The sequence below is a fragment of the Centruroides sculpturatus genome, unplaced genomic scaffold (assembly GCF_000671375.1).
Source record: "Centruroides sculpturatus isolate CEXI.00-Female unplaced genomic scaffold, Cexi_2.0 scaffold1140, whole genome shotgun sequence".
Lineage (NCBI taxonomy): Eukaryota > Metazoa > Arthropoda > Arachnida > Scorpiones > Buthidae > Centruroides > Centruroides sculpturatus.
In genome coordinates, this window is record NW_019385393.1 from 105437 (window position 1) to 128395 (window position 22959).

The 22959-nt window shown below is 31.3% G+C and overlaps 1 protein-coding gene across 1 annotated transcript in view; it reads left to right on the forward strand.

Annotated features, from left to right (window-relative positions):
- The first annotated feature begins 20631 nt into the window (after nt 1-20631).
- Nucleotides 20632-22959, forward strand: part of LOC111638475 (nose resistant to fluoxetine protein 6-like) — a 37114-nt gene continuing 34786 nt past the window's right edge. Inside the window, exons 1-3 of the mRNA XM_023384199.1 lie at nt 20632-20688; nt 22280-22388; nt 22620-22707. Coding sequence (XP_023239967.1) covers nt 20632-20688; nt 22280-22388; nt 22620-22707 — 254 coding nt within the window. The remainder of the gene's footprint in view (nt 20689-22279; nt 22389-22619; nt 22708-22959) is intronic.

The window sequence follows — 22959 nt, forward strand, 5'->3', positions numbered from 1 at the left end:
ATGACCTCTGAGTTTACAATAAGAAATGACGATTATTTCAGTTTAATAAAGGTATCGATTCATCCATCCGTCATATTCTTGAATAAAAAATCGAATAAAATGCATCTTTAGACAATACCATTAAAACAGTTTTTTTCTAAATTTTTTGTCTCAAAATAGGGGTGCGTCTTATACTTGACAGCGACTTATACTCGTCAAAATACGGTATATTTTTTTACTACGTTATTCATATGTAATAATGAAAATACACAATCCTGCATTTTATTAGTAATGTTTTTTCCGTTTGTGGGGATTAAAGAATCTGCCCAATGTCGATTGCTTTTCTGTCTTTTTCATGATTTTTGAGAAGTAACTAATAGCATTGTAATTGTAGAGATCCCTACGCCTATTAACCTCAACCTGATTTAGCTGCCATTTTAAGACCGTTGTTCTGACATACTCCCACTTCTTCAAAAGATCTTTAATAGCAGATATCGAAATTAAATTTCTTTTTCAGAAGAAAACGTAAAAAAATTGTTTTTGTCAGAAATATAAAAGGCTAGAATTACAAGGGAGAGTTTCAAAATTCGGGAGAATACTATCTAATCAGAATATACTGGGTTAAATGTCGATGTCGACGTGTCCCGCGTTCCGAAAAGTTTCGAATTGTTGCCTGAAGACAAGAAAAGACCAATCGATATTCGTTATTTTACGTCGCTTATTCTTGTGTTTGTTTAGTAAAGTCTTCGTTGTCCGATCATAAATATCTTTTGCGAAAGTGTTCGTTATTTAATCTGTTCGTTAATCGATCTGTTCGTTAACCGATCAACCATTGTATTAATGTGAAAACTAACGGAGAATTGTCTAGATTGCGTATACGATTTTAAATATGTAGTTTGTTTCAAATAGATAGATTAATTATTACAATTTTTATTGCTGATGCTGTCCACTTTCTGATTAGAGGTAAGAAAGGTTATGGCAGAAATTACCATTGCGTATGTATAACATTAGTAGGCACAAAAATACTTCTGGTAAAATGACATACTAAACATAGCTAGCTGCTGTAAAGTTATTTGTTTTCAATTTATTCGTGATGTAGTAATATATTTCACAAATTACTTATGCTTACATTTGACTAGTAAAGAATTTTCTTATGAATGTTCCATTTGTATTAATTTCCAGATTAATTGTTTTTGAGGAGTTTTCCTCCTCTGACTGAGAGATCTTCGCAAATGTAGCAATTCGCTTTATGGTTGAAAAACTGCACTCAACAGAAACACTTGTAGATGGTAAGGTGAACAATAATGATATTAAATCATATATTACTTTTTGTACATGTTTATTTAGATTGTCATCAGTTATATTTTTATCTCTAAGAGGGACTTGTCAATGTCGTCTAGATACGCGTGTATATTTATTTATTTAAACTAAACGACACTGTGGCCATTAACCTATTCCAAGTGTCAAAAATAAAAAAAATACATACATAAAAAATAAACAATCAACTAAGAAAGAACAGATATAAATATTGCAGTTCACTACATCATTTAGATTAACCAAGAAATTTGTGATAAAATTTTCTTAAAGAATTAAAACTCTGTCGGAAAAAATTGTTTTACGTAATATTTAAAATTATTAACATCTGAAAATGATAAAAATTTCGAAAATTTTATGTCTGAATATTTCAATACAATTTTGTATCGATGTATCCATTATGTTATAAAAAAGACTTTTATATGATTCCTTTGTAGACACAATATTAGTAAGTTTCATTCGTTTTTTCGATAGAATTTCAGAAAAATTTTTATTTTCCTTCCGAAACATTCCAAATGAAATCAGTCAGCCTCTTCTTATCTCTTGTAATAAGTCAATGAACTGCTTTATTCTACTAACACAATATGTTCTATTAGAATTGATTTGTAATTCATTAATTAAATACAATATCTGACTGCATTTATTTGATAAATAACTAGTAATATAAAGCGAAAATAAAAATTTATTAAATAATTGTATAAGCTTCTTACAGCAGTTGTACTATCAACCATATTCAAAAACAAACGTTTTAATTTTAATTTGTACTTCATCACTCAGTTCACAATATTGTAATTTCATCTGGTAGGTGTGACTAAAAACAAAAACGTTTTTTCACTTTCAGCTCTAAGGCATAGGACTTTTAAATTTTTTTAGAAATGAAAAAAATATCCTGTACAGTTTGAAAAAATATTTTACATTCTTTTGTATATTCAAAAAATTGAAAGAAAGTTAGGTTCAATCTGTGAACATAAGAGTATACGAAAATAGCACGGTTCGAGACTTCTTTAACTCTAGCTTTCACATCATTATGTTGTTTGGTCATTAATGCAGCACCGTCGTATGTTTGTTCCTCTAATTTTTAGTATATTAAAATTTGACTAATTCACTCTTAATGTGAGTAAATAACGAGTTTGCGTCTCTAATGTTCTCACTCACAACAAGACAGCCCACAAATCTTTTTTTTCATGTAACCAAAATACAGTCGACATCTAAGCTCTAGACCAGTAATATATTGTCAACAATCAACAAACTTTATTACTTCACTTACTTGCAGAAATGTGTCATGTTTTAGATAAAGTGAATGAAAAACTGGAAAATTATAAATAAAATAAACTTATTTTATCTATTCATATATAAATAAAACAATTTCAAAAATAATTTCGTTTTCGTGTTATATTAATTCATACAATTGTCGTGTTTTAATTTTCTTAAATCCTTAGACTCTTGCATATTAAAATAACTTTTTTCGAAATTTAGTTTTAATATTCAAGAAATTATTAACATAGGGGCCGTCCATAAATTACGTAAGGGCGATTTCGGCCATTCTAGACCCCCACCCACCCCTGTGTAAGAAAAAGTAATATTTTCTTTTTATCTCCCCTCCCCTTCCTATCTTACGTAATATTTTGGCATGATTTTATAGAAAGATTTTAAATTAACCAAAAAAAATTTTTAATGAAACCCTAAACACCTTAGGTCGGAAATATATAATTATTAACTAGTTAATTAATATGTACTAATATTTATAAAAGACTTTATGTAAACACATTTTAAAATATAAAAATTTAATGAATTCGAATGAACAATTTATTTTAAGAACTTTATTTTTTAATTATTAACAATATTATTATTATTATCATCATCATTAATCAACGTCATTATAATTGTTTTTATATTAATTTTAATGTTCGCAAAAGACGCAAAAAACTTTGTCAGATCGACTAGCTTGAGCATGTGTAAAAGAAACATCATACAAGATAAAACAAGAGAGAATAGAAAGAAACTATATTCCGTTGCCATATTGATTACATCTTGGCTAAGGCCAAGAAAATAAACTACATGCTGCTAAAATGTGTTAGGTGCACTTGGGGACTAAATAATAAAGCTTATAAAACTCTATATAATGGGGCAATACAACCAATGCTACTTTACGCGGCCTCTGGCTGTGATCATGTAACTAATAAAAGTTCAGTAGCAAGTAAATTACTCTCTCTTCAAAGCCAGTTTGACATCAGAATTTCAAAGTGCGGCAGAACAGTTTTTACTAATGCCTCTCTGATACTAGCGGAGCTTATTCCTTTGCCACTATGTATCGTAGAAAAGGTTCTAAACTACTACATCAGAACTACAAACGTCAAGGCTCAACAACAATCTCTACTCCTATCTACGGCTGTTCATACGCTACCACATTGCAATTACCCTACTATCTCTGATCATCATCCTGTGAACAAGGTTATTTGGTGTCATCTGCTTCCTCCATGGATAATCACGCAGACATTAATATCTTCACAGATGGGTCCAAAAGTTCACTTCTTTTCGGCTCAATTATCTGTATCTTCATCCAAACTGACATATTTTGCCAAAAATATGTTAGAAGGTACAGATACCTCCAACATACCTCCATCTATTAAGCTGAAGAAGATGCCGACTACCAAGCTGTTCAGTGGGCCACTTCACTACCAAACGAAACTCTGTCTATCAACATTTACAGTGATTCTCTGTCTGTCCTAAAAGCTCTATTAAATCCCAATTGCAATAGCAATAAAATCGCATATATCCAGCACCATATTAAAAACCATGTAAATAAGATAACTTCTATATTTGTTCCTGGCTATACTGGCATACTAGGAAATGAAAAAGACGACTTTGAGGCTAAGGACACTGATTTGGACTACATTCGCATCCCTCTCTCACGTAGCAGCCTTAAAAATTATATTCGTAACAACGTTATGCAAAAGTGGAACCAGTAAAAGTAGTTAAGCAGTAAAACTGGTAGAATAACAAGACTTTATTTTCCTAGTGTTGAATGCAGGTTCTCATCACTACTTAGAGATTTAACGTTTGCTACTGCTCAACTACTTACTGAGCATGGTAATTTTAGAAGCTACCAAGCGATGTATAACCGGGCAGAAACTGCTCCTTGCTTTTGTGTACAGAAAACCTAGACACCGTCGACTATATGATCTATCATTGTCCAATTTACGATCAACATACACTTATTCTGAGATTAGAAATTTTTACGCTTGGTTTCGGGTGGCCACGTCCACTCGATAAGCTTGTTCAGAAACCACTATTTCATGCTTTTTACAATGATGTTAAAAAATATGAAAGAAAAGACTATTTATAATTTCTGGTTTTACATTTTAGTTTTCACTGAAAGCCGAATACTAATTTTATGCTTACTTTGTATTATGCATTTTGGTTTATGTATTCTTAGTGTTATACAACCCAAAGGAATGGTGCACTTATTCTAATAAAAAACAAGAGAGAGAAACCACCACACGGCCTTTCTCCCATGACAGAAAATGTGTAGAGCGTAAATCTGCTAGCGTTATTACTCTATCACGTCACACGAGACAACCAGCGTTCTTAATAGAAACCGCCAAATTGAAGCCAAATTCAAAACGCCACCACTCAAAGAGATAAAAAACTAAAAATAAGAATATTGCGTAAGACGAGATCTATTACCCCTACCCCTGAGTAAGAAATAGTAAGAAATCCTTTACCCCCACCCACCCCAAAACACCTTACGAAATTTATGGACGGCCCCATAGTAACTTTGCCTTATTGTTAAAATAAAATTAATTTAATTAAGATTTGTGATTGAAAAATTAATTATGTGATCAGTGCTACTACATTTTTATCTGAAAATTAATTTTGTGACCAGAGGACCTGTCTATGAGGACCCATTTGAGCCATAACCTATCTAAAACGGACAACCTGTTTATAAAGGACAAGCCGATCTTTTTAAACAAAAATTCCAGTTTACTGACATCAAAATGTGAGGTTCTTTTTGAGTTTCAAACTTGAAAATCAGAATGTAAAAATACAAAGGTCCGAAGTGATACCGAAAATACCGAAGTGATTAGCAATACGCTCCCTATTATAACTTATGTAAGTTCATGTTGTCTAAGGATGGCTCAATCGAATGGAAATGAAGATCAAGATCGTGTGATCTTGATTACATCGAGACTGACATCAGTTAAACTATTATTTTCGCGGTTTAACTTGCGATTTAATTACTACTGCTATTTTTAAAAATGTGGGCTTAATTATTTCGAGTGAGAAGTGAACAGGTAAAGGAATAGGATGTCTGGCCATAAACTCAATTAACAAAGAAATAACAAGATTTAATAATATAAAATAAAATAAAATCAGATCACAAATAGACTATTCCAAAATTAAATATATCTTAACTATCTTGTCTCTAGTATGAGAGATATGAATAATTTTATTAATTTACATAAATAATATATTACCTCATTTACAATGTAATTGATAACAATTCCTTTACTTTAAGCTGAAGTTATTTCTGAGGAAGTATGGCACAAATTGTGAAGGATATAATCATGTGCAATGATTCCAGAGTTTGGGGCATATCCCCTATTTAAACCATTTTCTCCTCCAATAGATATTAAAAATTAACATAATCTGACTGGGTGTCATGATGAGTCTTTTTGGTTTAGCTAGCCATAAAGAGAAAAAATCTCTCTTGAGAACTGACTATCAACACAGGAAACATTTCTTCCTTGTCCTTTTTGATTTTTAGCTTTGATAAAAATTTATCGAAATATTATATTTAATTGTTTGAATAATTTTCTACGTAATTTTTAGAATATTTTAGCTTTAAATATTCATAATCTCATACTATTTATTAATCACTATTAGGCATTCTATGACTGAATTTTACGACAGCGTTTTTAGTAATTAATTCATTACGTTTACTTTTATTCATAAAATAAAGCAATTAAACTAACTATAAATCAAATTTCAACAAAACATTATAAATGAGAAACCAAGCCTTTGCAGCAATTAGTGTCACAGAATAATAAATCGTTTTATTGTTTAGTTTATAAAATATAATTATATGGCCTTTACGAAATTTTCCAGAAATTTGAGAGAATTATATTAGTGTCATTAAAAACTTATTGGAATATTATGTAAATCCTTTGTCCTTTTCTCTCTTTCAATAATTTTATATTAAAAAAAATGAAAATAATTGACATTAAATTCACAGCTCGTGAAGGTTAAAATTACTATACTTATCTCGACTTTATTATTTCTATACACTTTCTTCTGTACTTTATTTTAGTAGTTAAACATCGAAACATTTAATTATTGCAGTAAAGTTAAATTATATAATTATATATCGTAATATTTATTCAAAAAGTTTTCAAAATAAACAATTTAATCATTTTATAGTCCATTTCGAAATTCACACAATTAAAATCAGTCATTTAGGCTATATTATTACATGCTGCTAAAATTAATTACCTAAATCCATGCAACCTTAGGCAGTTACACTTAAAGAAAAAATTTTTGAACTTTCTAGTTTTCATGAATTTGTAATGTTACAGTGGAGTTTCTATTCACTAAAAAAACTTTCTATAAGCGTCATTTTTTACATTCTTAATGTATTTTTAATTATTTATAAAACACCTTTTACAAGTCTCGTTGTATAAACTTTTCAAAATCGATAACAAAACATGATTTATTTCCGTTCTATATCTAACTGAATTTTAGATTCAAATATTTTAATCTGCATTATTCTGAGTGTATTAAAGTTGTGTGAATTAACGTTCAAAATTACGTTTATAATTATTACAATAAAATTATCGTGATGCTTCTCACTATTATGATATTAATATCGTAATTTTTACAACTTTATAATACAATTTTTTATGTGAATCTTAATAATTGCGTTAAAAAGCAAACAGTAATGAACTTAAATCATTTACCAGAATATACAGTACTAACAGACAATGAATAGATCTATCAGAATCAATAGTCTACTTGATCACACATTATCGTAATTGTGTGTACCAACAGTGCTATAGATTAAACACATTTTAAGACATAATTTATGTTTGTACTTGAAAAATACTCCATTTTATTATTACGTTCGTGGCTATAATATAGAATATTTCGTAATTTATTAGAAATTCTAGAAAAACGTGTAATTGCAGCAATTTAAAAGTTTTCGTGATAACCTGCCATTCTACCAATACAGTATATTAATGACTATTGCAGGATATTTTCATTGTCATATACACATTAGATTTAAACTTCTCTTATTTACACTAATCTATCAAAACATAAAAAATTTTATAAAGTTATCCTCCAGTTTAAGTGGTAGAAACAATACATATGCGAATACGGTACATTACGATTTTTATATTCATAATAAAAGAGAAACTATTTATTGTGACTTGGTTTAATCTCCGGGCTCGGATTTTTAATTTATTTAAAATATATAGTTCGAACATGAAACTGGCAGTGCCTTGCCCCTGTGTATAATATTGCTATTTATCCTGGTAACAACAAAGTCATGGCAATCATCTAACAGCTTCCAGGAAAAATATTTGAATTAATATAACGTGACTTTTTGTGCAAACAGGAAGTTCTTGTGTAGTTAAACCAAGCTTAAGGTCTGTTCTCTTTTCATACTTTGTCTCCACTTTCACTTATCTGATACGGTTTCGAAAGAAAGTAAAGACAGACAATTGGAGTTTAAAAGTCTACAATTTTCTTTAAATTGCAGCCGAATAATATGTTAATAATGTCTCAAATAAAATTTAATTGAGAAATATATTTTGATTACTTTCAAGTGATTATGAATTGATTTGTAGAGATATTTCCGAAACGTTAACATTCTATGCGTGATTTTTTATCTGCAGGCTAATTATGTTCTGTGATAGATTCTAACATACGTAAATTAATTTAACAGGAAGAAATGCACACAATTTGAAATTTTGAATGTAGTTAAATATATACATAAAGTTTTCTTGTAAGTGGTTATTGGTAATATTATGAAATTGTTTTTAAATTTGTTTATTTACAGTCGACCCCCTATAACACTGTTGATAATTCCGTTTTATATGAATTCCATGTTGTGCGAGTCACTTAGATTTTACAAAAATGTGAGCCGTTCACAGCCCGGCACACGAATTTATAAAATATAACTCGTACAACAATGAATTCATATAAAACGGAATTGTCAACAGTTTTTATAGGGTCGACTGTATTTTATTCACGAGTGAAAAGACCAGTACACGAAACAGAGACATTGGAATTTAGATAATAATATGTGAGAATCGGGATTTAGCGGGGAGTCATTTTTAAAGAAATTAGTGAATAAACAGAACGTTGTTTTTTCGACTAAAAAAATATTTTTCAGAGAGAATTTAAACAAAGAAAGGATGTAGTTTCCGTCATTTTCGAAAGAAAGGAAGTAAACTTCTTTCCCTATAGCCGACTTGGAAGTTCAGTCAGAAGCGGCCGCACCCGAGACATGGCCATCTGTTAAGCCGTCGACTCGCATAAAAAGGACACTTCTCGACCACTTCCGGCTGTTCAAAAAAGTACGAACATGCCATAGGAAGCAATTAATCGAACGAAGTACTTGCCGTATAATATACGATGAAGGCCGTTTCAAGTTAAGAGGACCACTACGTAGATGTCAATCATATTGTCATAGCGCATCCATAGATATTACGATTCCTAAACGTCTCCCTGATACTGAACAAGAAGAGAGCATTCAAATACAAGATAAGTACAAAAATTCAGAAGGTAGTATAAATCTGTTAGATTGATATGAACTCTTTCCGCGCATAAGTGTTAGATTTTGCGCGATGAGGTTATATTTAAATTTAAGTCGTATAGATTGATCGCCCTACGGGATAGGGCCCGAATGTAATTGGTAATTCCATTTATTGTATTTTGATTCAATGATGTATTTTACTTTGTATTCATTCCATAGTTTAGTTATATTAAATTTGTTGTTTTATAAACGATCTAATTCATTATGCACTCCAACTCACTCAACGAGTGATTCCTTAGCTTTTCTCGGACGTTGTCACTAGAACGTCACAGATATTTATAATTAGACGTAAACGCGAAGTTAGGGCGCGTATTTTAAATTATCCTTAACTGGTGTTAGGAAATCCTGACAGGAGACACGATTGTAAAATCATTGTCTCCAATTGTTTTCTAGCAACGTAAGTCTCTCCACACACGATATGTTTTAGCAGTAAAGCCATCTTCGTAGACAGACAAGAACTGATCTAACGATTACTCGCCGATTAAGTGGTATCGAATCATAACGATATTTTATACTCCCGGCTAATCTCACAAATATATCCTTTGTAATATAACACGAATTTTTAATATTTAATATATTCACAATAAAATATTAAAACATGCGTACATACAAAGGGTAAGTAATGTTAATCTTCATAAGCTTTACGTGATTCTATCGCGCGACTTCATTATTTTTTTATACAATTGCCAAAAGGCTGAGAATAGACAATGGATTTACAAAATATTCCAAGAATTGGTTGTTCAATCAAACTGATATAATCTTTTCAGATTTCCGGAAAATTTTGTAAAAAACAAGTGATTATGTTTCAAAAATCAAACAATAAAACTATTTATTATTCCGTGACATTTATTGCTGCAATGACTCGCTTCTCGTTTATAATGTTTTATTAAAATTTTACTTATAGTTTGTTTAATTACTTTATTTTCTGAATTAAAGTAAGCGTAATAAATTAATATCTTAGTAAAACCGTATCGTAAAAATTCAGTCCTAAAATCGCAAACAGTAATTATTACATGCCTTGATATTATACACAAGCTAACAGGAAAGCACCGCAAACAGTAAGAACAAACTTTAAGAATATTTTGTACTTTTAGCTCTACTATTATCATATATTTTAACATTGAAATTCACAGACGAATATCTAACATTAATCTGCAGACGAATCAAATATTTCGACAAACGGACCAAATATTTAAACTCGGTTTTCTAAAAACCGCTTAGAACATACATTGTGCTCGCTGTAACCTTGTATTATGTAATTATTTTATTCGAATACAACTATATGGTCCTATGGAAAGAAGGAAATTGAAGATAAATCGACCAAATACATTCGTTGACTTTGTCCTGGAAGAGAGATTGTCACCGACTACTAATTAACACAGGTCTATTATTAATTAATATTTAAAAAGCGATCTGTGTTGGATAGTTTTTGATTGCCCCGCATAAGATGAAAGTTGCTAACCTTAATATCTGAAAGGCTTGATGTAAAACTTAATTAAATAGACAAAATCTTGTAGAAATGTTAAAATAACTCCGTTTATGTTATAATAAAGTGTATAAATTTTTGCATCGTATCGTTAATATTGCGCTTATAGAAAAATTATTCAGTTGCAAGCTGAAAAAATTTCAGACCTTTCTCCAGATTATGGAAAAACATATACACGGTCAAAGTTTATAATACTTTGACTGTCTGTATGTTTTTCCTTAATCAGGAGAAAGGAATTACATGAATAAATGTTATGACCGGATTTGGAAGCCCAGATTAAGTAAAGTATATTCGGTTTTGAACAGGAAACATATAATGCACAGGGGTAAGACAAGTACTAAAAGTATTGAAAACATTCTGATAAAAATTCGGGGCCCAGCATTGTGACGACATCACAATAAATAATCGAACGTGATAATTATTTTTATTTATTTGGTTACTGGAACGCAACACGTGAGCGATCGTCCAAAAAGCATCCCGAAAGTCTTTTATGTAAATCTGCCCCCAATTTAGGTGTCAGTAACGCGAAGAAAACCCAGAAAACTTACCGTCACCAATCTGTTGACAGTGTGCTAACACGCGATTAAATTTTGTGTTCGGTTGTTTTAGCCACTCGGTTCCTGATGGATAGTTATTGAAATGAAAATTGAGAGAATTGCGGACCTATAAATTCTCAGTGTCGTGTGTCTGCTGTTTTCCCTTTCTAAACTCGAAAATGCTGTAAGAGTAGAGGAAAGTCGACATCAGACTTGGAAATCGTAATAGAAATATATACGAATTTTTTTAATATGCTGCATGTCACGTTATTTAAATTTAAAAATGTTTACTCCTACAGAGTTAAATACATAATCGGCACCACTTTATTGCTAACGTAATAGTATGATGTACAAAGCTACACTTCACGCAGGAAACTGCTATGTGCTACATGGCGTAATGGCGCATTTATTTCGGTCTATATCACTGTCGCAGTAATTCATTGAATACATTAATATTCCGTTAGTTTTATAAAGCAAGATTAAAGGAAAAAATGGAAGAATAATTTCGTATAAACATCAATAAGAAATATTGCTATTTCGACAAATAATATTTCGATTTTTAGATTTTATAAAGTTCGTAATATAAACGTTTTAGTAAAGTAACGAAGACGTTAAAGGTTCATTATCCACTTCTTACTTTGAAAGTGCACTTTGGTCGTTTATAACTGATTTGTCTGCTCAAGTTTGTTAGGAATTTGCAGCCGCATTCTTGATTTCTCTTTCGTTTTGGCAATAATTTTGTGTGTTTTACTTTTATAAAATTTCAAATTTTGTTAATTTTTTTTAAATTTTATGTTTTAAAAAAATTACCCAGACTCCTAAACGTTTCTTATTATTATAGTAAGTCCCAAATATATGGGGTAATCCTATGAAAAATTTTTCTAATAATTTATTTCAGATCGTGGGCACGAAAGAAGTTTCTTTCTGTCAAACGTTGGCTATCAGAGGTTACACATTTGGGGTCTGGGCATAATTAGACAAATTTCCGACATATACAGGAAATGTCTCATATAGAAATATGGGTTCATTGCCTAGACTTGATTTAGGATTCTCAGTAGACTGAATTTTTAATAGCCTTAAATATTCTACACTCTTACGTTGTAAATCAATATCTATGAAAATAGAGCTTAAGTAAAACGATGAAACATTACACATTAATAAATGTTAATGGGATTTTAGGGAAAAAATAAAAAACTTGCTTTATGAAGATATAATTTATAAACGTTATACAGTATATTAATATACATAAATAAAATTACTTGTAATACTGAAATTATAAAATATTTAAACTGTTATTTTATCTAAAATAAATAAATAATGCATAATAATTGTGGAATTTTTGAGTTTTCAAAAAACGATTTTCAAAAGTAAGTAAAAAATACTTAAATTTAAAGTTGTATTTTCTGACTACTGCATGAATAATAACTTTTGAACCACTATTTTGATATTTTCAAAATTTCTTGAAACAATATCTCGTAGAAACAAAGTGTTTGTGCGAAATGCAGATTTTCGATATAAAGCACAGGACACATTAAGCGACAAATTAGTAAAAGAAATCTGATATACACACTAACAACTATACATATAGAATAAAAAATCTAAACATTTTTGTGCATTTATGAACGTTACAACATCCGCTGAGACCGAAAGAACTAAGAGTGACGTCCATTTTTTTTCTGGGCCGCATTGGAGAAGTCAAGGAGTTACGTGCCACAAGTATATATTTTACATATATGTAGCCCAAATATTAATCCAGACATGATAATTTAAAATATTAATCCAAATATTATTCTAGACATGTTAGCTCGTAAATATACAAGTATATGTCAAGATTATGATAATAAGTATTAAAACTTAACCAGGAAAAAAATATTTAAAAAAATTACTTCTACAACACTTTTAATTTTTACTTAGAAATAAATAAAATCATTTATTATAAAAGAGTCAAACGAAAATTTATTTGAAAAACAAATATTTGTTTTATGAAACCTAATTAATGAAAAGCGAAGAAACACAAATTTAAAGTGCATTTTTATTCATCTAATATATTTATAAATTATACTAGCTGTACCCTGCTATGAAGTGGCTCAAAATGTATCTATTATAAATGCAACACACTGCCCGCGGGGAAAATTTCGACATGTATATAATATAAAAACATCCGCGTATTTGAATACAATGTTGTATCAAAATTTCAAAGCAATCGGTTAAGAACTTTCGGAAATTTAAGATTTGACAAACGAACATTTACATTTTTATTTATTACATTTTTATTTCGGGCTGCATCTACATGCAGCCCGAAAAGTAGCCAAAACGCCAAATAATATTTTTACATCAAACTAAAAAAAGTAGCCACATTTTACGCAATGTACCCAAATCTTGCAACGCTGGAAAAAATACTAACTAATGCTGGAGTTGTGACTCAAAGAATTATAGACCCAAATGCATGGAAAAAAGATAAAGGTTCGAAAATTAAGAGTCAATATTTGCATAACAGAAGATCTATTTAACCTTTCTCACTACTTTTTATCTTTTGATTTTTTTTTCTTCCTTTCCCTCCTCTTTCCAAATTTGGGTCTTTAATCCTTTAAGTCACAGCTTCAGCTTTATTAAGTAATCTTTCCTCATTAACACGTCAGAAAATATTTCCTTTGTAAAACTTCATGTTTGAGTTTATGCCGTTCAAAAAAATAAATAGTAAAAAAATTAAAACATTTATCGGTTTTGTTTACGCGTTTATCGAGCTGCATTGGAACTTGCCTCGGGCCGTGGGTTGGACACCTTTGATTTAAGATCTATGTTAAAGGCAACAGTAATGTCTTTGAAATAATTAAATTACCTTAATTTTTTGAGTAGTAATCAGTCGTATTTGTAATCAGTTGTATTTTATGTGCATTTGCAGACAGAAGAATAACGACAGCAATTATCGTTAATAAAAACAAATAAAAAATACCAGGACAATACAGCATGACGTTGTCAACCTGTCTTTCAAGTTATTAATCGTTTTTACAAAACTTTCCTCAGAAATATCAAAAAAGTAGTTTTTATTATAAAAGTAATTTAGTTACCATTTAATAAAAAACATTTGAACTTAAGGTTTGTTCCAACGTAAAATCTCATTTTTTGAACGATGAAGAAAGGAATTGTTCTATTTGTGTTATTTCTCTTCATAATATTTTGCAAATCAAACGAGGTTCCGGAAAGAGAGATAGAAAATAGTACACAAAACATAAATTGGAGCGAATTAGATAAAACAGTAAAATTTCTGAATGCAGCAGAAAAGAATTTGAGAAATTTGACAAAATCTGTGGTGAAATTCGCTCTTCCATATTTAATGAAACTTTCCGAAGAAACGAATTTATCATCGTCGTGTGTTAGGAGTGGAGTCATGTTTATGAGAGATTTAACCCAGTTGAAAGAATGGCCGTTACAAAGTAAGAACTTATACATATTTATTGTTGAATAGTTTGATTATGTCAGAAGGGTGACCCGAGAGTCGGCACCTCTTTCGTGCGTCGTCAGGTCTGACACCACCGAGTCTTGTTTGACCCGAAATCCGCGATTGCGATTGTTTAATTTTAAAAGTAGGGCGCAAGCGGCCGCCGGCGCGAACGATTGGATTCGTGATGGAGAAGATCTCAGAGACGTCTTACCGGAAATGAATCACTCGAATGCTAGATTAATTAACAACTAATAACGATTTAATTTCGAAGAAAACATGATACAATTTACAATTTAAAAAGACAACATATTTAAGGGATCTATCTATAGACGTAAATTGTCGAAAGAGAGAGAGAGATTAGGTGAATTTCGCGTGCGGATAAATACTTGGGGTTAATTGTGTTCGACAGTTCTGATGCTCTTTGATGGGAGATTGAGTTGACTAGTTCTTGATCTTTACAGCAAGGTTTCTTAGTCACAGTTAATAGTTCGTTTTCAGAATGTGTAATAATAGACGAGAAAGTGTGCGTTAAAATGAAGTATTCGTAAGAAGTAGATATATTTTTTCGAATTCGATAATGAACGGTTCGAAGAACGCACGATGACTGCAACTATCGCGGTAACGGCGACGATTCCTTGACTGCCCGTTTGGTATTATTTTAAAAGGATAAAATCCGAACAGCAGGTCGAGAGGTTATGAGAAAGCGTCGCCTTTTACGCTGAGAACTGAAAAGACGATTTGCTCCCAGTTGTGAAAGTTGAAAGAAAGTTGATATTAAAAACATTATGTTGTGATTTAGTTAGGTATGTCTAGGATTCTCACCATTATTTTAGATTTTAGATAGAATTATTTAAAATTTATTTATACAGACGATTTACACATACATATAATGATTAATTATAGCATTTACGTAGCCGCAGATTTAGGCATGTCGTTTAACGTGTTTATTATATAACGGGCAATGGTTGTTGATGTTCACACGTAATATTTGTAAACACAAGTTTGGAAAAATATTTGATCACAACGACACTAAGATGCTACAGAAACGAGAGCGGAACACAGACTGATGGAGCATGCAGACAATCCGGGACTTCCCCTCTTTTCGTCACTCGTTAAGCGAACCATCGCTCGTTAAGAGAGAGAATTTTTAAAATTTGTTTTGATCGTCATGCGAAATACTCGTTAAGAGAGCTTCCATTGTATTAGCATTTACAAGTGGCGTGCCGTGACATTTGATGATAGGCAAGCTGTGTGTCNCTCGTTAAGAGAGAGAATTTTTAAAATTTGTTTTGATCGTCATGCGAAATACTCGTTAAGAGAGCTTCCATTGTATTAGCATTTACAAGTGGCGTGCCGTGACATTTGATGATAGGCAAGCTGTGTTTCTATAAGAAGCCGACTTCCAGGGGCAATCAGTCAGTGATGGCCTAGGCTCCCATTCGTATTCGTTTGTTCGATAAGCCTTTAAAACCGTAGACTTCTTTAAATGTATTTTTAATTAATAGATTATCTGACGCACTTAATAAATAAGCAAGTTCAATATAATGAACTCTGTTATATTACATTTAATAGATTCTCTATGCCCTCTAAATGCCAATTCTCGCTTCGATAACATCTAGTAATTAAAATATAATATATCTATTAACCGTAACTATCTTGTTATAATTTTCAATATTTATTTTATATTGTGTACTAATGTTAAATTCCCTTCTATTTTGATTTCCAAATTGCTTCAATTTTACGAAAGAACCGATGGATATTTACGATTTTCGTGTTTTTTGCCAGCTTTATTCAAATTATTTAAATCGTCAAAGCCATTCTTATTCCACACTAGTTTTATTTGAGAATAGTAGGCAAGGCCAACAAAACAATGTTTGCATTTTTATGCGTGCACAAAGCTATTTTACGTCTTCATAAATTTTATCGTGAAAATGTCGAACAAATTTTTGTTGACGTATTTATATTTAATTTAGGCATTGGTCTTTCTCTTTTAACAATGTTTTCTTCATCATTATATGGACTCGAGCCAATACATTTTAGAAATAAATTTTCAATATCGCAATTACATTCTAAAACACTAGCCACAATATAAGGGCTAAAATTAAAAATCAAATTATAAAAACTTACTTGTTAAAATAAAATATGTGATGGATATACAATTATACATACCTGGTACAAAATATTTAATTGTATGAATATACTTTTAAAGAAAATTATAAGTAAATATATTTTTGTGAAGAAACGTACATAAAAATAACATTAAATAGTCTTTACTTTTTAAGTATTAAAACNAGAGATTGCTCGCAGAAAAGGTTCGAAAATGCTTATATATAGGGCCCGTAATTTATACAAAAACCTCAAAAATGATAAAGCAGGGGTTTATAGAATTCCTTATGACAATATGCAATTGGGCGTTCAAAAATACTATATTGGAGTAACCACCAGGAGTTTGGGACTTAGAATCAACGAACATAGTTATAATTTCACATAGGAGTCTAATGCAACAATTTTGTCCGAAATGGCGCAAGCACCAGGATCTGTAGTCAAATGAAATGACGCAGACATCATAGAACCTTTATCTTCTCCATCTTTGGCGTTGACAAGTGAAAAGTTGCAAATTTATAGGAGTAAAATACAGGAAGGCTGTTTAAATGCGAGGGACGCAGAAAGACTTTTCTCTGCATGGAAGTTTATAGTTAAGAAATTTAATAAGTGCCCTAACCAATGAAATTAGTAATTTTATTGGATGTGTTAGTAATTGTATTTCTTAATAATTCTATGTACATTTTTTACATTTTATATTTTTATTTTGTTACTCTGTTGGTTACTTANAGAAAATTATAAGTAAATATATTTTTGTGAAGAAACGTACATAAAAATAACATTAAATAGTCTTTACTTTTTAAGTATTAAAACAATCCACCTAGTTAAGATTGGTCTATACCCGTGACTAGTGGATGGAATCAGAGACGTTCTTGGTAGGTGTGCGGTGCGTTCATGCAGGCCAAATTCCGAGGGTGCCGATACCGGTTAATGTCAAATGCCTTTTTTGTCGCATCACTAGTATACCTCAAAGGAGGCGACAGAGTTGTTGTAAATTTCAAACGTTTCTTGCCATAGCTGTAAAAATCTAAATTTGTTAAACTTAATAGTCATTTGTGTTTTAACTAATTCGTTTTAAGACCAGGTGTCCACGGAAGTTTCCAAAATTTACAACTTTTAGTCACTTTTATTAAACTGGAAAAATTTGTCTTTATTACATCTAATATTACGAAGAAATCAGTCCACATTGTATCGGTTAAGCTTTTGTTTAAGTAAAATACCGGGTCTTTCAGCAGTGTTTTATTTGTGTTCCCACTTCCCTAATCGCTTAATTATCTAACTACTTCTTAAGTAGAAATAAGTCGAAACCGGTTACTTTGTCCTCGAATATTTGTAGTCTCGGGAAAAAAGTGGAAAGACAAATTTTTATGACAATCGGATACATAAATCGTAAATGTAAGGAAAATAAATTCTAGAGCTTTTTCTGTACCTGGTGCATCTCTCATTCATTAAATTTAGATGTAAACGATGCTACCAAAGTATCAGTTAATTTTTTAACATTATACAAGAATTTATACACGTTTTTTTTTTTCTACATCCTCTTAAAGATGGGATATACGAAATCGTAATATCACTGGTTTAACATCGAAATCTGTGAGTATTATAAAATTTGAGAGCGAAATAAAAATATCAAATATTTTAATGGATTTTTTTTAACTCTGTCAACTATACAGAACTATCATAAAAACATACCAGTAAATTCTTATCGGTTGAGTTAAGCTATAAATCTACTCGCGATTCACATAATGCGGCGAGGGCAGCCAAATATCTAGCAGGCAGGCGGCTAACAGCCCAAAACCGATCCTAGATAGAATTGGATGCGGTACACGTGTAGCTTTCACCCAAGGTCCTAGGCTTCTACCAGCTAAACCGGGTGAGATTGGTGCTCTGTAAAGCGCATGCGCGAACCTACGTTTTTTGGATGCTGACAATACAGCGTTTCCACCCCGCCACTAATATTCGAATATACAATAGCAATTTTATTTTTTTTATACTGTAGTATAGAAATTTGTAATAAGATACATAATGTGGCTGTTATTTTCATATAATTAAAAATAATATGTGTGAGATCCGCAATTTTTACGCCGATGTCGGAAATATCTTTGTAAACAACTCAGGTGAAAAAAAAAAAAACACTCTTGGTGAAAAGTATATCAGAGGTCACCAATTGTTTTCACACTTAGGTGGGAAAGTTGACACTTAGTTGATCGGAATGCACGGTAGGTGTCAACAGAAGTCGATCACGTGACTGATTTTCCACGAATCGCGTATAACAGCTCGAGTCCCCGGAAGCTCCGGCAGTTCCAAAGGAAGTTATACTTGTCAATGTGTGCATATCCATACAACGGACTCGAACGGACGAAAAGACTTGAACGGTAGAAATCAGACCACGACTTCGAACTTCCATACTTATCGCCATACTACAGTTCTACGCTGGACTACGATTCATACGGCATTTCGTGAACGCACATTTGACATATCTTCATAGAGGTATTTGCATTGTTTTCAAGCGTCCCTTTTTGTATAGTGAAAGTATTTAACCGCATTTAACCTACGTATCCTAGCTCCGTTATATAAATAAATGCTTGCTTAGTTTGTTAAACCTGTCTCTTGTCTCTAAACGGCACCTGCCGACTTACTTTTGCCTTCCTAGCCATCCAACAAATCAGAGATTGGGTTTTATCAATCTGTTGCAGAGAAGTGGTCATTTGGGGATTAGCCCAGTAGCCCGCTGAAAATCTCACATATGTATTTATTTTTTAGAAAATACAAGGAAAGCGCCGCATCCACCACTTCCAATGACAGCACGCCACTGGCATTTACAATTTTTTTTCATTACTTTTTTACACTCAAAATTATACATTTTACCGTTTTATAATAACTGTGAACCACCGGGAAGGAAAGGGTAAGTCTCCCGATCCGGCCACAGGTTGTTAAACCCTTTCACTGTCAGGATGGGTGGTTGAAGGGTTTCTTTTCCCGTTGTAACGGGTCGAGTGGCGGAGGGAGGAGCGCGTCGGTGAGACGACAGGCGATATACGAGAAAACGAGGTTGCCAGATATAACATAAGGAAAATTAGCAATTTATTTCGAGTAATACACGTCCCTAAACCGCGGAGAGACCGAGAGAGAGCTTACAATAATTGGTTCCATACCTCTTGATCTGTTATCCACTTTACTCTTTGAATCAGGAAAGTTCACTGGTTAAAAATTCACTGGCTAGGAAAATTCACTGATTTAGGAAAGTTCACTGGTTAAATATTTAAATCGTGGATTTAGGAAAGTTCGCTGGTTAAAAAAAAAAGGACACATTATTTGAAATTTATCTTCTTTTGGCACGTGCTCTGGAACGACTCTCCCGAGAAGGGGAAGGAAGGGATTTTTATAAGATCGGCGTGGGAGAATGGTCACGTGATTGATTCTTGTGAGGTAAAAGGTACGCAGATGGGTCAGAGTTGTTCTCGGGACCATGCTAACTGTAAACTTTGGCGTTGGAATGTGGGATTAGTTTCGAATTAAACAGATGTTTATGTCGAATGTAAACGTAAAGTTTTTTTCCCGTTAGGTTTCACTTAGGTTAAAGGAAAGTTTAATTAGATTTTAAGCAAATACAGGACAATTAATCGACAAATAGTCGGCAAAACTTCTGGATTTCACAATAACCAATTATAAAAAAATGTTATATATAAATAATCATAACAGATGTTTTTAGTATTAAATATTGCCGGAATGTTAAGCAACTCGTTGCAAATTTTTTTCAATGTTTAAAGTTCTGTTTGTTGTTTCAGTGTTGGATTCTATCGGTAAACCTCCCTCGGGATTTTTACGAGGAACATTGTGGATGCAAGGTGATTACGATCAATGCCTTGATATCGAAACCATAGAAAATAAAATCATCAGAGGAAAATTCTGTTCAGTTCTTATGGAATTGCCAAAGTTACGACAGGATACAATGAAGATGATTTCTTCGTTCGATATCACAATCGTTCAATTATTGAAAAAACTCTTTGTAAGTATATAACGATAATTTTGTTATTTTTTACTGATAAAAATAATTAAGTCAGTTAGCGTGTACACATTTCAGTACAAGCCATGTTTAATAATAACATTATAGAATATTGAAAATAACTTAAATAAATAATTATTTACAAGAAAAGTGAAACCAATTCCACATAATAGTCGTAAGATTTACAGATAAGATTTTTGGTGCTGATGGACGTAATCGCATTCTGTGTTTCCTTAATTATTTGAACTAATAAATACCGTAGTTAACTAATTTAAGTATAAGATATCACTTTAAGAGGTAATTCAAGTTACAAAATGTCAGTATTCTGTCAATGTTTGTCTACATGCTATGCGCGTACAGTCATTCATTACAACGTTCTGTACATAGCCATGCAGTATTATATAAGTTTATAAGCAGCGTCAGTGCCGTATAAGTTTCAATAATTTTATTTATTCCTGTATGCTCGTTTACCACGAAATCTAATTAATACAGTAGAAACAGAATATAATTCGGCGATTTGTTCCTGTGTAGAAAGGCAAAGATTATTTCTTATATATCAACGCCCAGAACAGTACATTAGGAAAAACTGCTACAAACTTGTCAAAAATAATATTCTGACAACCTTTCATCAAACATGACATTCCGCATAAAACTAACAAAGTTCTGTTAAAGAATGCAACAAGTTTTTCCTAAATAGTTATAACTCCAGGTGCGATATATATGTAAAATATGTTTATTTTGACAATCTAGAAAAACACAAATATTCACTTTATAAGGCAGGTGTGTTGGCACTATTAAGCTATTTGATCCGAATCTCGATGGGAGAACAGTCATTGAATATGAAATTTTTAAAAGCTACTATTCTTCACTAAACTCGCTAAACGTTATGGGCATAGTTACCGTTTTATTCCTAAATTTCTCGTAGAGTTATATATTTTTTTAAATATTTCTTTCATCTTGCCGATTTGACTTTAAATTTAGCAGGAAATTACTAAGTTGGCAGTATGTAATGTTTCGCGAATGACTTTTACTCTAGATGATATCATTTTGTTTACTTACAGATGTACTTCGGATGTTTTCAGTTGAAAGTCGATTAAAAATTTAAGTACAAACTTTCCTAAAAAAAAATGATATGTATTCTGAAAACATTAGTTGAATAAGTTTCATCGATTATTTCTTAACATTAATGCAAATCAGTATAACGTTTTCGTTATTGCAATACATAACCTTTATTATTTAATTATTCTCTTTAGCAGCTAGTGTCTTTTACAATTTACATACAGTAAAATTCCAAAAGCCTTTATCAGTACAAGAACAACTTTCAATAACGAAGATCTTCTACTTTGAATTTTTAACGCCATGCTTAATGTCTGTTATTTGTATCATTTACAAAAAGTTGAACCAAACGAATTTGAAATCGCTGCTTTCTAATTAAACGTGTATGTAGCGTCTAAACGTGATTACTGCTGATATACATAGGATTTGAAGGGTATCAGGAAGCAAAAATAGCAAAAATACAGTCGTTTATAAACTAGAATAATGTTGTTCTAAAACCCAAAACATTAATCGCATTGTAATTCTTGTGATTTTTCAGAAACCATTTTCTATATCTCAAATTGTAAGCTTGTTGGACGATCTGCGTTTAGATGTTTGTATTCCAGATTCCTGTAGTGAAAATGACTTGGAAAATATTGGAAATTGGCGTAAGTTTATTGCAGTGAAATAATAAAAACATTTACATATTGTTCGTAGACAAATATTTGTAAGTAAATTTACCTTAATTTTAATAACTCAAATATTTTTTTATACATTATAACATTATAAAACATTATAAAAATATAAAACAGAACCTTATACTGTAATTAATATTTTTTATTTATAATATATTTGACAGTTATTTTTTAATAGTGTAACTTTATGTTTATTTTTTTAAGTGATAGGGAATTACGTAGAAATTGAAGTAGAATTCTGTAAAACGAAAGAAGAGAAGAATGAATATTCAATGCCTCAACTAATTTGTTTGTAAGTTATTTTTATATTCATTTTTTACTTATTACGCTACAAATTAAGAATATATCCTTCGTTAACCACTGCCACACGATCGCCCTTGACGGATATATATACATCGGTCACTGCCGAGTGTTAATAGTAACAGACAATGACATAATTTACAATCTTAACGTACATTGAATGAATGAACTTTTGAATGAACTTTTGAATGAACTTTTGACTGTTTCGATTTTCCTGTTTTTAGTTCCCCAGTTTAAGTGAAAT